The sequence below is a fragment of the Bos indicus genome, chromosome 1, assembly GCF_029378745.1.
Source record: "Bos indicus isolate NIAB-ARS_2022 breed Sahiwal x Tharparkar chromosome 1, NIAB-ARS_B.indTharparkar_mat_pri_1.0, whole genome shotgun sequence".
NCBI lineage: Eukaryota > Metazoa > Chordata > Mammalia > Artiodactyla > Bovidae > Bos > Bos indicus.
The window spans coordinates 59,390,389-59,412,598 of record NC_091760.1 but is presented as its reverse complement, the minus strand read 5'-3'; the positions used below and the strand labels follow the sequence as shown (position 1 = coordinate 59,412,598).

Here is a 22,210-nt window from a genome sequence, read left to right as displayed (position 1 = left end):
TGATAGTCTTAACTTTTATTCAGAAGAATTATTCAGAAAGTTACTTGCCTTTTGGTAGCTCAAATCCTAAACAGTAATATATCGGTGCTTCTACTTTTAATGGCATGTGTTTTATTTTGCTCTTCTATCACTTTCTTTAGTTCCACTTTTTGTAAAATTAACTGGCCAATTTTTTATTGACTACTGCGCATCCTCCCCAGGCTAGTTAGACAGAAATATTTTTCAATGAAGTAGGATCAAAGGCAATATAAATTTGGGGCTTACAATGTTTCAGGTAAAAAGAATTCCTTGGAACATTTTTAAATGAGGTCTGATGAGAAAAGACAAATACCGATGTTTTATGTCTCCAACAGCCACCCCATGGCCTTGGGCATTGATGAAATTCAGTGAAAGTTAATGGAATGAATGTACAAATGAATGGATTTAACAAGTGAAAAGAACGTCAGGAAGAGATTGCGGGAGCTTGATAAATGTTGTTGTTTAGTCCCTAAGTCATGTCCGACTCTCAGCAACCTTGTTGACTGTAGTCCTCCAGGCTCCTCTGTCCATGGGATTGCCCAAGCAAGAATACTGGATTGGGTTGCCATTTCCTTCTCCAGGGGATAGTCTCTATCTAGGGATTGAACCTGCATCTCCTGCTTAGCAGGCAGATTCTTTACTACTGAGCCACCTGGAAGCCCTGCTGCTGCTGCTAAGTTACTTCAGTCGTGTCTGACTCTGTGCGACCCCATAGACGGCAGCCCACCAGGCTCTGCTGTCCCTGGGATTCTCCAGGCAAGAACACTGGAGTGGGTTGCCCCTAGGATAGACTAAAAAGGCCCCAGAAATCAATAGCAGGCATTTGGATATGACATGGATAACTAAGATATGAGAGGGAAAATAAAGTAGTCAAAGCAATTCTTTAAAAAAAAAAAAAGAGCTAGACATGTTTGATGGCAGCATTTTGGACTGTCAGGCAAGAAGTCATAACTACTCAAACGTGAAACAACAAGAGTTTGGCCAGAGTTTTGGCTTTAGGAATAGGCAAAGAAAAGCATAGTAGGAGGAGATATTAAGAGTTGGGATTAACATTTTGGGAAAGATTGGCAAAGACTGCTCAATGCTGTGTCCTCTATGAGACGAATGGAGTTAATGTGTCCTCCTGCAGTAACAGTTCAGATTTCCGAAAGCACATTGAAAAGGAACTAAGTGTAGAGCGGGCTCTCTTAAGAGGACATCAGGGCAAAGGGCCATGCTTTGCTCCAGCCAGTGAGGGATGGATAAGATGTGTGTTTCCCATAACATTATTTTTTAATTTCATCCAAGTCCAACTATGCAAGAAGTGATACAGTCATCCATTGGTATTCACAGGGGGATTGGTCCAGGATCCCAAGTATTTACCTAAATCTGTAGATGCTCTAATCCCTTATACAAAATAGTGTGGTATTAGCATATAACCTATTCATGTACTTCTGTGTGCTTTAAATCATCTCTGGATTACTTAGAACACCTATGTAAAAAATAAACAGAAACCTGAATTAAGTAGAGTCCAGGAGACCAGCAGGGGGAGCTTTCATGCCCTGTGACAATAGCAGAGCCCAAAGAAGATAAACTATTTCCTGGCAAGAACTGAGCCAATGAAAAGCCATGAACTCTGCTTACTATTGGGGTTTGATCCCTGGGTCAGAAAGATTCCCTGGAGAAGAGAATGGCTACCCATTCCAGTATTCTTGCTTGGGAAATCCCATGAACAGAGGAGCCTGGTGGGCTAGAGTCCATGGGGTCGTACGGAGTCAGACACGGCTGAACGACTAGCACTTTCTGCTTACTACAGCCCTCCCAACATAATCTTCCCCTCTGTAAGAGTTCTTCTCCCCTTGCTATGAAAGAACTTGAACATGGCTCACCATGGGTACAGATCCCGACTTATAGTTCTCTACTGATTCCAAATAAACCCAGAGTTTGCTGGAGTAATACTTGGCAGTCTGTTTGTTCCACGTCAACACCTAATACAGTATAAATGCTATGTAAATAGTTTTAAATACAATGTAACTGCTATGCAAATAGTTTCCAGCATGGCAAATCAAGTTTTGCTTTTTGAAACTTTCTGAAATTTTTTTTCCCCCAATATTTCCTATCCACAGTTGGTTGAATCCACAGCTGTATTGCTTGGAGATACAGAGGGCTGACTGTATATGTTTCATAAAGAAGTGCTAGGTATGAATTCTAGATACATATAAAGAGTTTTACAAAATTAGTGGCCTACTGAAACAAATTACTCAACTTTAAAAGGGTCAGATGGTATATTTAAAAATGAGACAATAAATGATCTATACTTTGCCACAGACTCTGCTTGATTTGAACATATATTTTTGAATCTTTATTTTGAAATAATTTTAGACATGCAGAAAAATTGCAAAAAAAATAGTACATGGAGTTCCTGAATACCCTTCACCCAGCTTTCCTCAATGTTAACGTCTTATGTAACCATAGTACAATTCTCAAAACTAGGAAATTAACATTGGTAAAAATGCCATTAAGTACAATTAGCAAGACTTATTAAAATGTCACCTATTTTTCCACCAGTGTCCTTTTTCCGCTTCAGGACTTTATTTGTAGTTTCATGCTGAAGTTGCTTGCTGTATCTCCTTAGTCTCTTCCTGTTTGTGGTCATTCTCCAGACTTCCCTTCTCTTTTATGACTGACATTTTTGAAGAGTACTGGTCAGGTATTTTGTAGAATGCCTCTCAATGTGAGGTTTTCCGAAGCTCTTCTTAGATTGAGATTATGCATTATTGGTGATAACACAATAAGAAATGATGCTGGTCTGCTCTCAGTATAATATCAGTTCAGTTCAGTCGCTCAGTCGTGTCCGACTCTTTGCAACCCCATGAACCGCAGCACGCCAGGCCTCCCTGTCCATCACCAACTCCCAGAGTTCACTCAGACTCACGTCTGTTGAGTCGGTGATGCCATCCAACCATCTCATCCTCCGTCATCCCCTTCTCCTGCCCTCAATCTTTCCCAGCATCAGGGTCTTTTCAAATGAGTCAGCTCTTCGCATCAGGTGGCCAAAGTACTGGAGTTTCAGCTTCAGCATCAGTCCTTCCTATGAACACCCAGGACTGATCTCCTTTAGGATGGACTGGCTGGATCTCCTTGCAGTCCAAGGGACTCTCAAGAGTCTTCTCCAACACCACAGTTCAAAAACATCAATTCTTCAGAGCTCAGCTTTCTTTATAGTCCAACTCTCAGATCCATACATGACCACTGGAAAAACCATAGCCTTGACTAGACGGACCTTTGTAGGCAAAGTAATGTCTCTGCTTTTGAATATGCTGTCTAGGTTGGTCATAACTTTCCTTCCAAGAAGTAAGCGTCTTTTAATTTCATGGCTGCAATCACCATCTGCAGTGATTTTGGAGCCCAGAAAAATAAAGTCAGCCACTGTTTCCACTGTTTCCCTATCTATTTGCCATGAAGTGATGGGACTGGATGCCGTGATCTTAGTTTTCTGAATGTTGAGCTTTAAGCCAACTTTTTCACTCTCCTCTTTCACTTGTATCAAGAGGCTCCTTAGTTCTTCTTCACTTTCTGCCATAAGGGTGGTGTCATCTGCATATCTGAGGTTATTGGTATTTCTCCTGGCAATCTTGATTCCAGCTTGTGCCTCTTCCAGCCCAGCGTTCCTCATGATGTACTCTGCATATAAGTTAAATAAGCAGGGTGACAATATACAGCCTTGACGTACTCCTTTTCCTATTTGGAACCAGTCTGTTGTTCCATGTCCAGTTCTAACTGTTGCTTCCTGACCTGCATACAGGTTTCTCAAGAGACAGGTCAGGTGGCCTGGTATTCCCATCTCTTTCAGAATTTTCCACAGTTTCTTGTGATCCACACAGTCAAAGGCTTTGGCATAGTCAATAAAGCAGAAATAGATATTTTTCTGGAACTCTCTTGGGGTACGTAATCTTTGTTTTTGTTTTTGGCTGTGCCATGTGGCTTGTGGGATCTTAGTTCTTCAATGTGGGATTGAACCCAGGCCCTCAGCAGTGAGAGCATGTAGTCCTAACTCCTGGACTGCCAGGGAACTCCACATAATGTTAATATGTCTTATTTCTGTTGATATTAACCTCAGTCACTTAAGATTGTGTCTGCTGGGTTTCTCCACTGTAAAGTCACTATTTTTTCCTTTGTAATTCATATCTTAGAGGAAATATTGTGAAACTATGCAAGTATTCTGTTTATCCTTAAACTCACTTACTGATTTTAGCATTTATTGTAACTTCCCTGTAACAATAATTTATGTGGTAGTTGTCTAAGGATGATTTTGTATTTCCCTCATCTTTTCTCCATTTATTCATTTAGATTCTTCTAGAAGGAAGAACTGTCCCTTCTTCCCCATTTATTTATTTACTCAGTTTTTCAGTTATCTATTTATATTAGTATGGACTTGAGGATATTTACTTGATCCTTTGGATTATATTCTAATATTATTGTTTACTTTGTTTTTCAAATTGTTCTAATCTTGGCCATTGGGAACTCTTTCTGGTTGATTCCTTTGCCCTTTCAAAATCCTTTCTTTCTGGTACCATAGGATATTCCAAGCTCATGTTATACTTTCCCTGCCCTAACTCTGGAACCAACCACTTCTACTTGGAACTCTACTTCCATTTGTTGGAGAATATTTAGAAACCAAGATCTGGTTACTAGCTGTGCTCACTGCTACTGGGATATCATGTTTTCTGGGCCCTCTTGGCAGACAGATCTGGGAAATCAATGTACATATACTAACCTACACATACATGCACATTATATTTTTTTATGTGTCTGTCTGTGTGTATGCACGTTAAAATCCACTAGTTCATACTGAAACATCCAGTTCTGCTACAACAACACAGAGGACACGCTCTTCTTCCCTTCCTTATTTGTACCTTTTTCTGTATCTGTCTATCTGTATATTAAAATAATTGTAATAACTTCAACCCTAATCCAGCATCATAGGTTTTAGTGTAGCCTTCCCCCTTGCTTGTTTATACCTGGAACTTAGTATCTAAAATATATTTATTTAGCCCTTGTTGTTGTCGTTCAGTCACTGAGTTGTGTCCAACTCTTTAAAACCCCTGGACTGCAGCATGCCAGGTTTTCCTGTCCTTCACTATCTCGGAATTTATTCAGACTCATGTCCATTGAGTCAGGGATGCCATCCAACCATCTCATCATCTGTCGCCCTCTTCTCCTCCTGCCCTCAATTTTTCTCAGCATCAGGGTCTTTTCCAGTGTGTTGGCTCTTCACGTCAGATGGCCAAAGTATTGGAGCTTCAGCTTTAGCAGCAGTCCTTCCAGTGAATATTCAGGGTTGATTTCCTTTAGGATTGACTGGTTTGACCTTTGTGCAATCCAAGGGACTCTTAGGAGTCTTCAGCACCATAGTTTGAAAGCATCAATTATTTTAAACTGTTTTATTGTTTAATTATTTTATTTTAAATTATTTAAAACTATTTTAATCCTGTATACTATAAAAGTAGTTTTAGAATTGGTAACCTATACTTCTGTGGAAACAAGTTTACTGGTTATTGTGTATATTTATACAGCTATTTTTTGTTTTCAGCCTTATTCAGCCAAAATTGTTTTCTAAAGTTACCAAGGTTGGTTCTTTACTACCGCTTCCCCTTTCATATGATTATGTTATTCATGTGCTTTATTGTCAGTGAACCTCTTAATTTCAATGTTCCAGTGGATGTAGGTAAAACTGAGACGTGGGGGAAAACCCACTGACCAGACTCTTCATGCTTTTGCATAGACTTGACTGGAAACAGGATAGCCCCTGGTAAGCTCCACCAGAGTTAGCAGGTCCTCTGGGCGCACTGGTCATAACAAACACCCTCTTCCAACAACACAAGAGAAGACTCTATACATGGACATCACCAGATGGTCAACACCAAAATCAGGTTGATTATATTCTTTGCAGCCAAAGATGGAGAAGCTCTATACAGTCAGCAAAAGCAAGACCAGGAGCCAACTGTGGCTCAGACCCTGAACTCCTTATTGCCAAATTCAGACTTAAATTTAAGAAAGTAGGGAAAACCACTAGATCATTCAGGTATGACCTAAATCAAATCCCTTATGATTATATAGTGGGAGTGAGAAATAGATTTAAGGGCCTAGATCTGATAGATAGAGTGCCTGATGAACTATGGACTGAGGTTTGTGACATTGTACAGGAGACAGGGATCAAGAACATCCCCATGGAAAAGAAATGCAAAAAGCAAAATGGCTGTCTGGGGAGGCCTTACATATAGCTGTGAAAAGAAGAGAAGCAAAAAGCAAAGGAGAAAAGGAAAGATATAAACATCTGAACGCAGAGTGCCAAAGAATAGCAAGAAGAGATAAGAAAGCCTTCTTCGGTGATCAATGCAAAGAAATAGAGGAAAACATCAGAATGGGAAAGACTAGAAAGCTCTTCAAGAAAATCAGAGATACCAATGGAACATTTCATGCAAAGATGGGCTCGATAAAGGACAGAAATGATATGGACCTAACAGAAGCAGAAGATATTAAGAAGAGGTGGCAAGAATACACAGGAGAACTGTACAAAAAAGATCTTCACAACCCAGATAATCAGGATGGTGTGATCACTGACCTAGAGCCAGACATCCTGGAATGTGAAGTCAAGTGGGCCTTAGAATGCATCACTACAAACAAAGCTAGTGGAGGTGATAGAATTCCAGTTGAGCTATTCCAAATCCTGAAAGATGATGCTGTGAAAGTGCTGCACTCAATATGCCAGCAAATTTGGAAAACTCAGCAGTGGCGACAGGACTGGAAAAGGTCAGTTTTCATTCCAATCCCAAAGAAAGGCAATTCCAGAGAATGCTCAAACTACCGCACAATTGCACTCATCTCACACGTTAATAAAGTAATGCTCAATATTCTCCAAGCCAGGCTTCAGCAATATGTGAACCGTGAACTTCCTGATGTTCAAGCTGGTTTTAGAAAAGGCAGAGGAACCAGAGATCAAATTGCCAACATCTGCTGGATCATGGAAAAAGCAAGAGAGTTCCAGAAAAACATCTATTTCTGCTTTATTGACTATGCCAAAGCCTTTGACTGTGTGGATCACAAGAAACTGTGGAAAATTCTGAAAGAGATGGGAATACCAGACCACGTGATCTGCCTCTTGAGAAACCTGTATGCAGATCAGGAGGCAACAGTTAGAACTGGACATGGAACAACAGACTGGTTCCAAATAGGAAAAGGAGTACGTCAAGGCTGTATATTGTCACCCTGTTTATTTAACTTATATGCAGAGTACATCATGAGAAATGCTGGACTGGAAGAAACACAAGCTGGAATCAAGATTGCCGGGAGAAATATCAATAACCTCAGATATGCAGATGACACCACCCTTATGGCAGAAAGTGAAGAGGAACTAAAAAGCCTCTTGATGAAAGTGAAAGTGGAGAGTGAAAAAGTTGGCTTAAAGCTCAACATTCAGAAAACAAAGATCATGGCATCTGGTCCCATCACTTCATGGGAAATAGATGGGGAAACAGTGGAAACAGTGTCAGACTTTATTTTTCTGGGCTCCAAAATCACTGCAGATGGTGACTGCAGCCATGAAATTAAAAGACGCTTACTTCTTGGAAGGAAAGTTATAACCAACCTAGATAGAATATTAAAAAGCAGAGACATTACTTTGTCGACAAAGGTTCGTCTAGTCAAGGCTATGGTTTTTCCTGTGGTCATGTATGGATGTGAGAGTTGGACTGTGAAGAAGGCTGAGCTCTGAAGAATTGATGCTTTTGAACTGTGGTGTTGGAGAAGACTCTTGAGAGTCCCTTGGACTGCAAGGAGATCCAACCAGTCCATTCTGAAGGAGATCAGCCCTGGGATTTCTTTGGAAGGAATGATGCTAAAGCTGAAACTCCAGTACTTTGGCCACCTCATGTGAGGAGTTGACTCATTGGAAAAGACTCTGATGCTGGGAGGGATTGGGGGCAAGAGGAGAAGGGGATGACGGAGGATGAGATGGCTGGATGGCATCACTGACTCGATGGACGTGAGTCTGAGTGAACTCCGGGAGTTGGTGATGGACAGGGAGGCCTGGCATGCTGCGATTCATGGGGTTGCAAAGAGTCGGACACGACTGAGCGACTGATCTGATCTGATCTGATCTGGGCTCATTATGTTGGTCCCAATCCATGTTACTAGCCTGGCTCTGAAGGAGCCTAAAGCTGCCCTTGGGTAATGAAGCTTGGATACTCAGCAGCTGAAATATGACCACAATATAAAAAGAGGGGAAATGCCTACCTGGCTTGCAGTGAGCAGAGAGATAGCAGGAAGCTCTTGTCAGCACCCTCCAAAGGGTTCACTAGCACAAATTCAACAGCAAGCTAAGTAATTTGCAGGAAGACGTCAAAGAATCTTTTTCCTAGGGTTGCTCTAGTTCAGGCTCTTTTAACTCCTATATTCTTTGTGCTTTGACTCTGGCTTCTGTTTGTTTCCCCAGACAGTTTCTTAACATCACATTTGGGCCGCATTATTTAATAGACTCTGAGAGAAACAGAGCAGGCTGTCTTACCAATACACAAGCTCAGGTGTAGCACTGTTCATACCTCTTTCCCACCCATTTTAGTCCCAGGTCTTTTTATGTTGTCAAAACACTTATTTTTATATAGAAACTTTCTACTTCTACCGTACCCTACTTTCTTTTTGATCTTGAAGTGAAATCTCTTGGGGAGATTCAGCAATCCACATGTCATTGCTAATTAGCAGAAACAACAAGGGATTAACTATGAAATTCTTACACTGTTTAGCAAGTGCCCTTGTTAATTCTCACCCTGTTCTGAAATGCATTTTATGTTTTCTTCAGATAAACAAATCTATGATCCTTCCTGCATGTAAAAGTTGAAGAAAAAAAGAAGGATGGGCTGACACTCACTAAATCTTAAATCTAGGGGCGAGGGTTTTGGTTTGTTTATTTAAGTATCTCTGTTAGAGGATAAGATAATAATGACCTAAAGGAGGCATCATCGATGTTATGATTGTGACATGAGTTGAGTTCAGTTCAGTCACTCAGTCATGTCCGACTCTTTGCGCTCCCTGGACTGCAGCACACCAGGCTTCCCTGTCCATCACCAACTCACGGAGCTTACTCAAATTCATGTCCATTGAGTCAGTGATGCCATCCAACCATCTCATCCTCTGTCCTCCCCTTCTCCTCCTGCCTTCAGTCTTTCCCAGCGTCAGGGTCTTTTCAAATGAGCCAGCTCTTCACATCAGGTGGCCAGAGTATTGCAGTTTCAACTTCAACATCAGTCCTTCCTATGAACACCCAGGACTGATCTCCTTTAGGATGGACCGGCTGGATCTCCTTGCAGTCCAAGGGACTCTCAAGAGTCTTCTCCAACACTACAGTTCAAAAGCATCAATTCTTCAGAGTTCAGCTTTCTTCACAGTCCAACTCTCACATCCATACATGACTACTGGAAAAACCATAGTCTTGACTAGATGGACCTTTGTTGGCAAAGTAATGTCTCTGCTTTTGAATATGCTGTCTAGGTTGGTCATAACTTTACTTCCAAGGAGCAAGCATCTTTTAATTTCATGGCTGCAGTCACCATCAGCAGTGATTTTGGAGCCCAAAAAGATAAAAGTCTGTCACTGTTTCCCCATCTATTTGCCATGAAGTGATGGGGCAAGATGCCATGATCTTAGTTTTCTGAATGTTGAGTTTTAAGCCAACTTTTTCACTCTCCTCTTTCACTTTCATCAAGAGGCTCTTTAGTTCTTCTTCACTTTCTGCCATAAGGGTGGTGTCATCTGCATATCTGAGGTTATTGACATTTCTCCAGCAATCTTGATTCCAGCTTGTGCTTCATCCAATCCAGCATTTCTCATGATGTACTCTGCACATAAGTTAAATAAGCTGGGAGACAAGATACAGCCTGATGTACTCCTTTCCTGATTTAGAACCAGTCTGTTATTCCATGTCCAGTTCTAACTGTTGCTTCTTGACCTGCATACAGATTTCTCAGGAGACAGGTCAGGTGGTCTGATATTCCCATCTCTTTAAGAATTTTCCACAGTCTGTAGTGATCCACACAGTCAAAGGCATAGTCAATACAGCAAAAGTAGATGTTTTTTCTGGAACTCTCTTGCTTTTTCTATGATCCAGTGGCTGTTGGCAATTTGATCTCTGGTTCCTCTGCCCTTTCTAAATCCAGCTTGAACATCTGGAAGTTCACGGTTCATGTACTGTTGAAGCCTGGCTTGGAGAATTTTGAGCATACTAGCGTGATACGAGTGCAATTGTGTGATAGTTTGAGCATTCTTTAGCATAGCCTTTCTTTGAGATTGGAATGAAGATTGACCTTTTCCAGTCCTGTGGCCACTGCTGAGTTTTTCAAATTTGCTAGCATATTGAGTACAGCACTTTCACAGCATTATCTTTTAGGATTTGAAATAGCTCAACTGGAATTCCGTCACCTCCACTAGCTTTGTTCCTAGCGATGCTTCCTAAGGCCCACTTGACTTTGCACTCCAGGATGTCTGGCTCTAGGTGGGTGACCTGGCTCTAGGTGGCGCAATAAACACGCCATCGTGATTATCTGGGTCATGAAGATCTGTTTTGTACAGTTCTTCTGTGTATTCTTGCCACCTCTTCTTAATATCTTCTTCTTCTGTCAGGTCCATACCATTTTTGTCCTTTATTGTTCCCATCTTTGCATGAAATGTTCCCTTGGTATCACTTAATTTTCTTGAAGAGATCTCTAGTCTTTCCCATTGTAATGTTTTCCTCTATTTCTTTGCATTGATCACTGAGGAAGGCTTTCTTATCTCTCCTTGCTATTCTTTGGAATTCTCCATTCAAATGGGCATAACTTTTCTTTTCTTTTTTGCCTTTCTCTTCTCTTTTCACAGCTATTTGTAAGTTCTCCTCAGACAACCATTTTTGCCTTTTTGCATTTCTCTTTCTTGGATATGGTCTTGATCACTGCCTCCTGTACAATGTAGGTAAGAACCTCATTTATACGTCATGATTCCCTCCCAGAGATCTTAGTTTTGCAGGACTGGCTACATAGCACTGAAACACAACCATTTCTGAGCTGAAACATAGCAATTGCTGTTCTCCTCTCGATAATGTTGTCTTATGTTTGGACAAGGAAATGAAAGAAAAGCCTTTTTACATATAAAACTGCAAAGTAAGAGAAATGTTGGGCACACACATGAAGAATATTGGAATTCATGTAACTTTCCTCTCTTATTACCAAGGGTAGCATGTGGTGTGCATTTTAGGACGACTTTGAAGCATTATTATGTATTACTTTATATAGCCACTCAGTGGAAAATTTCTAAATAAAATTTTGTTGGTATTAGTAAAGAGCCTATGTATTTAGTTGTTACTATACTCTTCCTTACTCTCCCCTCTAACAGAAGGGACAGGGAGAGAGAGCCAATTTATCAAAACATTGCAATGGTGTTTTGCTTTTCAAAATGCCATTTTCATCCAAGAGGTTCAAATTCAGAAGCATGTGGTTTTTTTTAAATCTTTTTAAAAGTGTTGATTAGATTATGCTTTTTAAAAAGTTAATAAAAGAGTCTTTGGCATAAATGAAGCCCATTCTCTAAGTTATACAGAGTAGAATATCTTTTTCCCCTGAACACTAGACATTCAGGTGAATATTTATAAGGATCTTAAGAACCATATGGGTGAGGACAAATGACTTCACATCATTGTCTTCTGTCAGACAACACTAGAGCTGGATCCAGCATTTGTCTAATATATTCTGAGGTAAACTGTACTTTTGGTTATAGTTGCCAGGGGTGGGGGGTGGGGAGGATACAGTCATGCTAGGGTGGGGAGAATGGGCAGGGAGTAGAGATGGGTAGAAGACGGAAGAAGGTTTAGAAGGGGATGAAAGAGAAGATGATGGGGACCGGTAGTTTGGCCTTCTCTAAAGACTTGAGGTTATGAAAATTGTTACAGGCTTTGTTGGGAAAGGAGCCCTATCCTAGTAAAGAGTCAGATTATGGACTGTACTATGTCATTCTTTAAAAGATCCCAGAGTGTTTTCTTGGTTAAAAATGTAATATGATGAAACTAAGCAATTGCTTTCTGAAATTCTGCTACTTCTGCAGTGAAACTGAATTAGATAATTGCAGCAATATTATTGATTGAAGCTTCTTAGAAGAATTAAGAAGAATTTACAAAATGTCCTTGTGTTAGTAATACATATTGATGCATTTGTGGGTGAAATGATACAATATCTGATGTCTGGAATTTATTTTTAAATTCCAGAAGAAGCTGACTGAGGGCGTTTATTCTTGTATTCTGCTTTTGGATATGTTTGTCAAATTTCTGTCATAAAGTGGGTTTTATTCTTTTTTTGAAGTTTAAAAGTGAAGGGGGGAAAAGTGAAGGGGAAAAAATTAAATACAGAAGTAAAATGACACCACAGCTGTCAGTCCATAACAAAAGTACCTTTTGTCTGTAGCCAGTGTGAGTGTTTCACATAGCACTGGTTGTCAAAGTTTAGGCTTTTCCATGAAACCCAACAGCAAATCCAGGTCTTAGCACTGAGTGCTGAAAACTGATCTTTTTTTCATTGATGTATTTATGTAGTTATAAGAGTGTATGTGTTCAGGGGTTGGGGGGGGCACAATAATTTTCTCAAATCAGGAGTAAGATGGGATATAGGGTACAGTTTTTCAGTGCTATATCATCAAGATTCAACAACACATTAAAAGGATCATATACCTTTTAATGATCAAGTGGGGTTTATCCCAGGGATTCAAGATTTCTTCAATATATGCAGATCAATGTGCTACACCATATGAATAAATTGAAAGATCCTCCCCTCCACCTTCCAGGCACTTTTTAGTGTCTGTGGGGTCCTCTGCCTCAAGATAGTTGTCCTCCAAAAGGAAAAGAGATGTGGAGGATTGCTTTCTTGTGTAGTGTTAGGACGTCTGTTTCTTTGGGCCTGGCAGCAGCCAAGAGTCAGCTGAGCCCTTTGTTTCTAACCTTCGGTCCTTGGTTGGCTCCCCTAGACCACTAGTTGCACCACAGTTAGTTCCATTCGGCAAAAATAAATTGTAAACTTGTTGACATTTTTGTCCTCTTTACAACTCATTGTTTATTTTTCCATGACTGAGAATTTTGATGCAATTATCACTGCACTTTCTGACAAAAGGGAAATAGCGGAGGAATTCTGATGAGTTACCCAGTTCATTAATCAGAACAAGCATCTCTAGTGACAGGGTTAGAATTACAATGAAGATTAGATAGCAAATTGCTGTTCCACCTAACGTCAATCATTCCCAGTGACAGCGGTGTGATTACACTTCAGGGAAGAGCTTTTCTTGCCAACAAAAGGAGGGCAACTCCAGTGCAGGTAATAAATTTAGCAGAGTGAGCTGTCATTTCTTCTCTTGAGTGGAATCCTTAATGACTGAATGATGTTTTGTAGAAGATTTTGAAAGAAGAAAAGCATTTCACTTAAAAACTTTCTAAATTTCACTTTGTAGTTGTTGTTCAGTCGCTCAGTCATGTCCAGGTCTTTGCAACCCCATGGACTGCAGCAGGCCAGGTTTCCCTGTCCTTCACTATCTCCCGAAGTGTGCTCAAACTCATGTCCATTGAGTAAGTGATGCCATCCAACATTCTCATCCTCTGTCCATCCACTTCGCCTCCTGCCCTGAGTCTTTTCCACGATCAGGGTCTTTTCCAGTGAAATAGCTCTTGGCATCAGGTGGCCAAAGTATTGGAGCTTCAGCTTCAGCACTAGCCCTTCCAATGAATATTCAGGGTTGACCTCCTTTAGGAGTGACTGGTTGTATCTCCTTGCTGACCACAGGACTCTCAAGAGTCTTCTCCAACACCACAGTTCAAAAACATCAGTTCTTTGGCACTCAGCCTTCTTTACGGTCCAAGTCTCACATCCATGCATGACCACCGGAAAAACCTTAGCTTTGACTAGACAGACCTTTGCGGTATAGTTATTTCTTTGCTTTTTAATACACTGTCTAGATTTGCTTTTCTTCCAGGGAGCAAATATCTGTTAATTTCATGGCTGCAGTCACTGTCCACAGATTTTTGTGCCTAAGAAAATAAAATCTGCCATTGTTTCCACTTTTTCCCCATATATTTGCTATGAAGTAATGGGACCAGATACCATGATCTTAGTTTTTTGAATGTTGAGTTTTAAGCTAGCTTTTTCACTCTCTTTCACCCTCATCAAGAAATTATTTAGTTCTTCTTCACTTTCTGCCATTACAGTGGTATTACCTGCATATCTGAAGTTGTTGATATTTCTTCCAGCAATCTTGATTCCAGCTTGTGATTCATCCAGGCCATCATTTCGCATGATGTCCTCTGCATATAAGTTAAATAAGCAAGGTGACAATATACAGCCTTGATGTACTCCTTTTCCAATTTTGAACTCACTTTGTAGTATTTTATTTTAAACATTGGGCTTCCCTGGTAGCTCAGTCGGTAAAGAATCTGCCTGAGAGGGAGAGGGTGGGAAGATTTGGGAGAATGACATTGTAACATGTAAAATATCATGTAAGAAACGAGTTGCCAGTCCAGGTTCGATGCACAATACTGGATGCTTGGGGCTAGTGCACTGGGACGACCCAGAGGGATGGTATGGGGAGGGAGGAGGGAGGAGGGTTCAGGATGGGGAACACATGTATACCTGTGGTGGATTCATTTTGATATTTGGCAAAACTAATACAATTATGTAAAGTTTAAAAATAAAATAAAATTAAAAAAAAAAAAAAAAAAGAATCTGCCTGCAGTGCAGGTGGATATGTACTTAGGAGCAGTTCTTCCCACAGTGATTTCCAGCATTTTATTTACCTGTAACAAGTCTTAATTATCACCACAACTGTAAAAAAGAGACGTTAGAAGTTAGCAAAAGAGCAAATGACTTTATTTGAGAATGTATTAGACATAAAAACATGGTGCAGAAATAAATGAGCTAGGTAAGAAGCAGAGAGAGATAAGACTAGTTGTCTGCCTTGTTCAAACATGGTTCTCTGGCTTAAGCAGAATCTGTTCCTTTTCCAACCAGCTTTGATTTTAAGTATAGTTCTTGTTTCATAGAGCAAAGGGATAGAGCCCTTCTGTAGTTCCAGAGTGGAGAACTGTAGAGGAGAAGCAGGCCTGAGCACTGTGGGGACTCTGCTTGGGGGAACATAATAGGAAGGATAAGTAGATGGTGACTGTCAGCTGTGTCACTTCTTGTCTGTTCTCAGTAAGAACAGAGTGCTAGCATCTTGTCCCAGAGCAGACAGAACCAAGACTTTTTTCCTCTGTCAAATATTTTCTTCCAAGCACTTTGATGGGACTCCTGTTTGTCTAAATAATGTTTACTGTGAATCAAGAATAACCAAGTGACTATTGATTCATACTTTTATTTTTTTTTAATTTAAATGGGATTGCTGGGTTGCTCTTTTGAGTAGGCAGGGATAAAAACCAATGGCAAGGTGATTTCAAGAGAGCAGTTACCGTATGAGTATGTCACTTTGCTGCTATTAACTTCTATGTAGTGAAACTGAATTACAGACCTTCAAAACTGATCATGTTGCTCTCAAAGTCTAAACTTAAGTATTTTTAAAGAAATATTAATATATTGACTATGGCGTTTACAAACTCAAATTTTCCCCCTCTTAAATTCATGTTTTCCAGCAGTGCTTTTCTACTGAGGTAAGTGATGTATCAAATTCTTTCTCTTTCAGTATAAAAAAAGCAAATAATTTGCTCTTCCTCTTTAAGAGAAGTTTTTTTTTTTTCAATTTTTTTTACAGGTATACCCGCGTTCCCCGTCCTGAACCCTCCTCCCTCCTCCCTCCCCTACCCTCCCTCTGGGTCGTCCCATTGCACCAGCCCCAAGCATCCAGTACCGTGCATCGAACCTGGACTGGCAACTCGTTTCATACATGATATTATACATGTTTCAATGCTATTTTCCCAAATCTCCCCACCCTCTCCCTCTCCCACAGAGTCCATAATACTGATCTATACATCGGTGTCTCTTTTGCTGTCTCGTACACAGGGTTATTGTTACCATCTTTCTAAATTCCATATATATGTGTTAGTATACTGTACTGGTGTTTTTCTTTCTGGCTTACTTCACTCTGTATAATAGGTTCCAGTTTTATCCATCTCATTAGAACTGATTCAAATGTATTCTTTTTAATGGCTGAGTAATACTCCATTGTGTATATGTACCACAGCTTTCTTATCCATTCGTCTGCTGATGGGCATCTAGGTTGCTTCCATGTCCTGGCTATTATAAACAGTGCTGCGATGAACATTGGGGTACACGTGTCTCTTTCCCTTCTGGTTTCCTCAGTGTGTATGCCCAGCAGTGGGATTGCTGGATCATAAGGCAGTTCTATTTTCAGTTTTTTAAGGAATCTCCACACTGTTCTCCATAGCCTGGTATATTAGGGTCATCAGGATGCCTGAATGTTTTCATTTTAGCTTTAGGTATACCACGAACTCTTCACTTTGTGAATTTAGCCATTATCCCTTTTCAATTTGAAATTTGGCTTGGTAAGGTAAATCATAATATCTGGAGTCTATTTTGTAATGATGGTCTATGAGTTAATAAAATAGTACATGGGAAATGCTTTGAATTTTACAGAGAGAAAGAATGTGGAAATCCAAGAAGGACACTCTTAATAGTGCTATTATCATCAAGGTGGATTATGTTTGTACTATTTAATTGTTAGAAATATTCCAGGAGTTAAAATTAGAGATAGTTACCTATATATAGAATATTTCATCAAGTCACTTAAGAAGAAACTCTTAAGTGAATGTGGCAAATAGATATGATGTTTTCTATAGACTACAGTGCACAAGTTAACACTATTTTTTTCATGCTGTATTTTTTGGGATAGATAAATAATAATAAAAAACCATACCCCCTCAACAGGCAGCTGTGCATCTTTTCCTTGTTATGACTAAAAATGTATCTTATGTTCAGTGAATTTCCCTTCATTCATTCTGTCCTTCCTCCCTTTTCTCTTACTTTCTCCATCCTTCCTGCTTTTCCTTTTATGGGATCTAAGGTGAAAGTCTAGAAAATCTGTCCTCGTTTGACATAATGGAGAAGGAACAAGGAATATTTAAAGACTTTTGTGGTTTCTCCTAATGGAAAATTATAAAAAACAAGATTTTGTAGTTTGTCTAAATGACAATATAATCGGTTTCTTTTGTGGAAAATATTTCAGGCCAAATGAGCTATTCTAGGAATTCCAGCCTATGCTCGCCTATGTTATTGGTCTTTAAGTTATATACTCTTTCTCCCTATAACCTCACAAACGCAGAGATTATATCTTAAAAAAACTTGTTCAGAATCCCAAAATTCAAACACAATGGGTGCTTACTAAATGTTAAAATAGTGAAGGATAAGTATTTTTAAAGAGAAAGAAGCAGTAAATAGGGCCAACCCTGCTATGGCCCCCAAGTTCTTGACGCTGGTTGCTAGGCACCTCTTGGACCTCCCAGAGTCACTTTCTATGCAGTTACTTTCTATGTAGTGCCCCCCACATGTAGTACGGGGCTTCCCTGGGGCTCAGACAATAAAGAATTCACCTCCAATGCAGGAGACCTGGGTTTGATCCTTGAGTTGGGAAGATCCCCTGGAGAAGGGCATGGCTACCCACTCCAGTATTCTTACCTGGAGAATTCCATGGACAGAGGAGCCTGGCGGCTACAGTCCATGGCATCACAGAGTCAGACATGCCTGAGCAACTGAGCATGCACATGTGGTGCACTCTCAGATCGGCCAGGCCCTCCTCTAGAGGCTCACAGTCTTGTGAAGACTGGTATCAGGTGACTATAATACAGTATGAGGACTGCTTTAACTGTAGAAAGCATAGGTTGCTCTGGCAACCCAGGGGAAGAGTACTTGCATGTGGGGAGAGTAGTTGGTAATAGGAGGGCTTCCTGAGAGAGGTGACTCCTGAAGTCATCAGGCAAAGAGAGGGCATAAAAGGACAGAGAAATTAATATGACCATAAATGGGGAAGTGCAAAAACAGTGTGGTTGGTATAAGGCAAGAACTGAAAGTAATTTGATGAAGTAGGAGCATAAAATGTGAAAATAGAAGATGTAGGTCTTAGCCTGGCACCATAAGTACTCCTCTGGGGACATCCTTAGGGTCAGTATACCTTGTCTGATTTGTTGTCAGATACATATAGTGGAAGATTGCAAGCAGCCTGGGTATCTAGTTTCTCTTGGAGTGCTCACCAAAACCCTGACGTGGTCAGTGGTAGCTCAGCTGAAGCCATTTTTAGCTGTCTTGTTCCGAGGCACCAGAAACTGCATTCCATGCTATGGGATCTCCTATGTTCGTTTGTTTAGGACATCAGTGATGTTCCCGGTTGGCATTGAAGCCCCAAGACAGTCTGGCACGGGAGATCTCTGCGAAGCAGACCTTTCAAGTCTCCCAAATAGGCCTCTTAACTTAGATCTTAGATGTGACAGCTACTCCAGCTCTATGTAGGACTAGTGCCTTAGGACAAGAGTTAAATATTGTAGTAATAGCTTAAGTCATGAGGCTGATAGTGCCTTAGCTGCAAGACTTGAGTGTTTCTCATCATTATTGGCATAAAGCAGTTGTCTGTTCCCCTTCCATCAAGTTCCTAGATTTGTTAGAAAAAGTATGGGGGAAATCTGAGGAGAGGGTTCCCATCAGTAGATATTAGAAACCCTAGCACTGATTTTCCAATGTTTCCATTGCAGTGTCAAAAACGGTATTTCTCTGCCTGGCACAAGCTGATTCTTGATCATAGGATTAAGCTGGGGAAAGCTGGGACCCTGTCCGACTGGAAGTTGCAACTGAAGGTCCTGCGGGCCTGGAGAGACTACATGAGATCCCAGAAGTTGGGGCGAGAGACTCAAGCCATAGAAAATTACCTTAGAGAAGAAAACAGGTACTATTATTTGTATTAATACCATGAATTATATACTATGAAAATGTATATGTAGGACATACGTTTATGTTTCTATGTTTATGTAGGACATGTTTCCTCCTGAAGAACCCAAAAATAAGCTTTAAAAATGCTGTTCACTGGAATCATCTCATTTACATTTAAAATATATCACTGTTCTTCTCTGTTACATCCCAAACTGGAAAATTTTAACTGAACATTATAAGCAAAAAAATTTGGATTAAAATATGCAAATGTACATGCTTTTCTTTTTTTAAAGGAAGCTAGTATTATGCTTTTTCCCTTGTCCTTTGATATAGTAGCATTGCACCCTGGACCATCTTACAATTTAGGAGACAGATTTTAGCTTATGTGCTAGTGATTTTCATTGATAGAAATCACTGTCCTCACATAGAATGTTAATTACAGACATAGGTAACGAACATCCATTTGGGAGAGCAAACCTTGCAAGAATGATTTCTCCCACTTCCCCACATCTCATTTAGAGGTTTTTGACACCTTTATATCAGTTCCCTCTTAGACTTGTGAATGACACAGAATTTGTCCTCAAAGAAAACTTTCTTTTGCTCTATCAACTTTCAATATGTTTTCTTCTTTTGATTTCCAAGCTCAACTTTGCATTCTTGAACCAAAATCATAGATGTGGAAGGAACCATTTGTTTATTGGTGAGGAAAGCTGGAGGGAGCAGTTCATGGTCTTGGGTTTAATCATTTCTCAACCAGCGATCCTCTTGTTCATTCTGGGTGGAAAATTGGATGAATCCTATGTGAAAGTATCATCATGTATTGATAGAAGGGAGTGTCACGCTGGAGTTGTGCATCACCATGACAGCATCAGGCCATGGGGTGGGTGCGTAGGAGCCTGACGCATGACCCCTTATCTTCTAAGAACTCAGTTTTGTGGGGAAGATGAAATCTAGAAATAGTACAGGTGTGGACTAGCATTATATACTTTGTAATGTATCTCCTTTGGCTGTTGAGAACCTACTAGAGGGAAGTAACTGAGGAGGCTCCTACAGAATATCAGGAAGGACTTTATCAAGAAGATGGGTCTTAAGTTGGATTCTGCATGCGGTTAGTGGGATGTTCCTCAGTAGAAGTAAGGAGTGAGATGATGGCATGAAATATGGCTGGAAATCATCAAGCCTGTGGTTGTCAAGTTCATAAACTTGTGAAAGGCCTTAAATGGTAAGACAAGGAGTTTAGGCATTCTTTGGTAGATAAAGGTGAATGCCTGAAGGTTTTTAAGCAGGATGGTGACTTAGACAATTTTCTTTCCTACAGTATGCTGAGGGAATATCTTCAGTGTGGGGGAGGAGCATTTTACAATTTACTTCTAAATTTTGAGGACCCAGTGATTGACCAAAGAATTGGGTGGATTTGTTGGATAAAAAAGCGAAGGAAATTAGAGATGTTGCAAAGGGGAAACATCATGAGTGAGGGCATAACAGGAGTGGAAACTAAGATGTTAAAGTTCAGAGTGGTCTGTGAAATTTACATGCCAGAAGAAGAAACCTATAGAAGAAAAATCTGAAGAACTTGAGATTCCATTCCAATTAAGCTATTTAAATATAAAAGCACTAAATGGGGATTTCATAATAGCACTGTGTGCCAATTTTTTTTTTAAAGATCTTCTTAGAACTTCTTGTCTCATATCTGTGAATTATTTTCAAGTGTCTATTTTTAAATGCTTAGCACAGATACTACATTTTTTTAACTGTCAGAGTTAGAAAATATTTAACTTATAATAATTTTTTTTTACTATAAACCTTTAGAGCAAGAAACTCTTCGAGTAGGAAGATATACCTCAAGGAGTATCTGATCCAGCCCCTCATTTTACACATTGCAAAAATAAGGCACAGAAAGGATGAACAACTCTGTCAAGGTCATAAAGCTTCAAGTAGCCCATCCAAGACTAGAGCCTGGTCCTTTTGATGCTAAGTCACATGCTTTTTCCTATACTATGCTGCTCCTAGTTAAAGAAAATCTAGGTGATGGCTCCCTAAGACAGTCATGTTTTTCAGGTATATTGCCGTTGACTCTAGATGGTTGTAGATGTGAAACAAGAGCAGTAATTAATAAATAACAAATCAAGGTAGAAATATAGAAAAGGAGCCACACTGTCCTTCATGTTGCTTTCCTACAAATCCCTGGCTTTCTGCATGTTGTTCTTCATTCTAGAGATTGTTTTAGGAAATTTTTGGGTGATTTTGTGCAAGGAAGGTTGGGTTATTAGAGGTAGAGAAAAAAGCTCAAAGGTAGCTACTACAAGCAGAAACCAAGAAGTGTCAGTGGAACTAAGGGTGTCAGGAGAGCCAGGATCCCCTTTGCTATGCTTGTCAGAGTTTCTCCCAGTTTCTCTGTAAACGCTAAATACATAATTGATGAATAATAGGTGAGCCAGTGGATGAATGAAGTTGGTTGCTTCTTCTTCTATAATTTAACTCTATACATTTTCAAGCATTTTTTTCCTAAATAGTGAGATCAAAGGATAGAGAGCACTTATTGTAAATGGGTTACCCATTATAGAAATTATAACTCTTAACAGATGGACAGGACATCGTTGGTTCTTCAGCCCATTCACCTGGACATGAAAATCATGTGTTGTGTCTGTTTCTCAGATGTCAGCTCTGACCTGAGGCTCCAGCTCTTGAATCCACATTTGTTTTTGCCACTTGGGCTTTCCTCTTACTGGCCTGTCCCCCTTGCAGGGCCCAGCATTTGGGGCTTCTTTCTCTGCCTTCTTTCCTTTCTGTTCTTCCCACTTTCTCTCTGGAGCAACAATAAATCCCTCTCTTCTCATTCCTGATTTAGTCACCTTCTTTTCTTACTGAGCTTGTGCTCAGAGCCTCACTCATCCATGTATTTCTCCTGAAAGATACACCTTTTTCTAAAGGTTTATTTTCTAAATTTTCTTAAAAATTCCCTAATAGGAATTTTTGTCTGTCTTTTTTCTTTTAAAAGTAGTTTCGGTGTATATAGAATGTCAGTACAATATTGTAATACAGTTGGAACATTGACAGATATTCCCGAACTCTTAATTAAGGATTTACCCACTCAGGTAGTACAACGAAATGGTGGCACACAATGCTAAGTTAGACCCTTGGCCGTGGTGGTATTGGACTTGAACTGTATTTGTAATTTCTTTAACATATTCACTTTTGAAAGTTGGCTCCAGATCTTCCATTCCGCCTCTCCACCATATTCCTTCCATTTACAGCCAGCCTGGACACACTGGGAAGAAGCAGGGCTTGTT

At 40.0% G+C, this 22,210-nt stretch overlaps 1 protein-coding gene across 5 annotated transcripts in view; it reads left to right on the top strand.

Annotated features, from left to right (window-relative positions):
• The window catches only part of CCDC191 (coiled-coil domain containing 191), a 99,279-nt gene that overhangs the window by 22,737 nt on the left and 54,332 nt on the right, over positions 1–22,210 (top strand). For all 5 annotated transcript variants that reach the window (XR_011566353.1, XM_070788288.1, XM_070788289.1 and 2 more), the window contains exon 8: positions 18,746–18,936. Coding sequence is in view for 4 of the 5 variants with exons in the window: in XM_070788288.1 (XP_070644389.1) it covers positions 18,746–18,936 (191 nt within the window). In the remaining variant the exon portion in view is untranslated. The remainder of the gene's footprint in view (positions 1–18,745; positions 18,937–22,210) is intronic.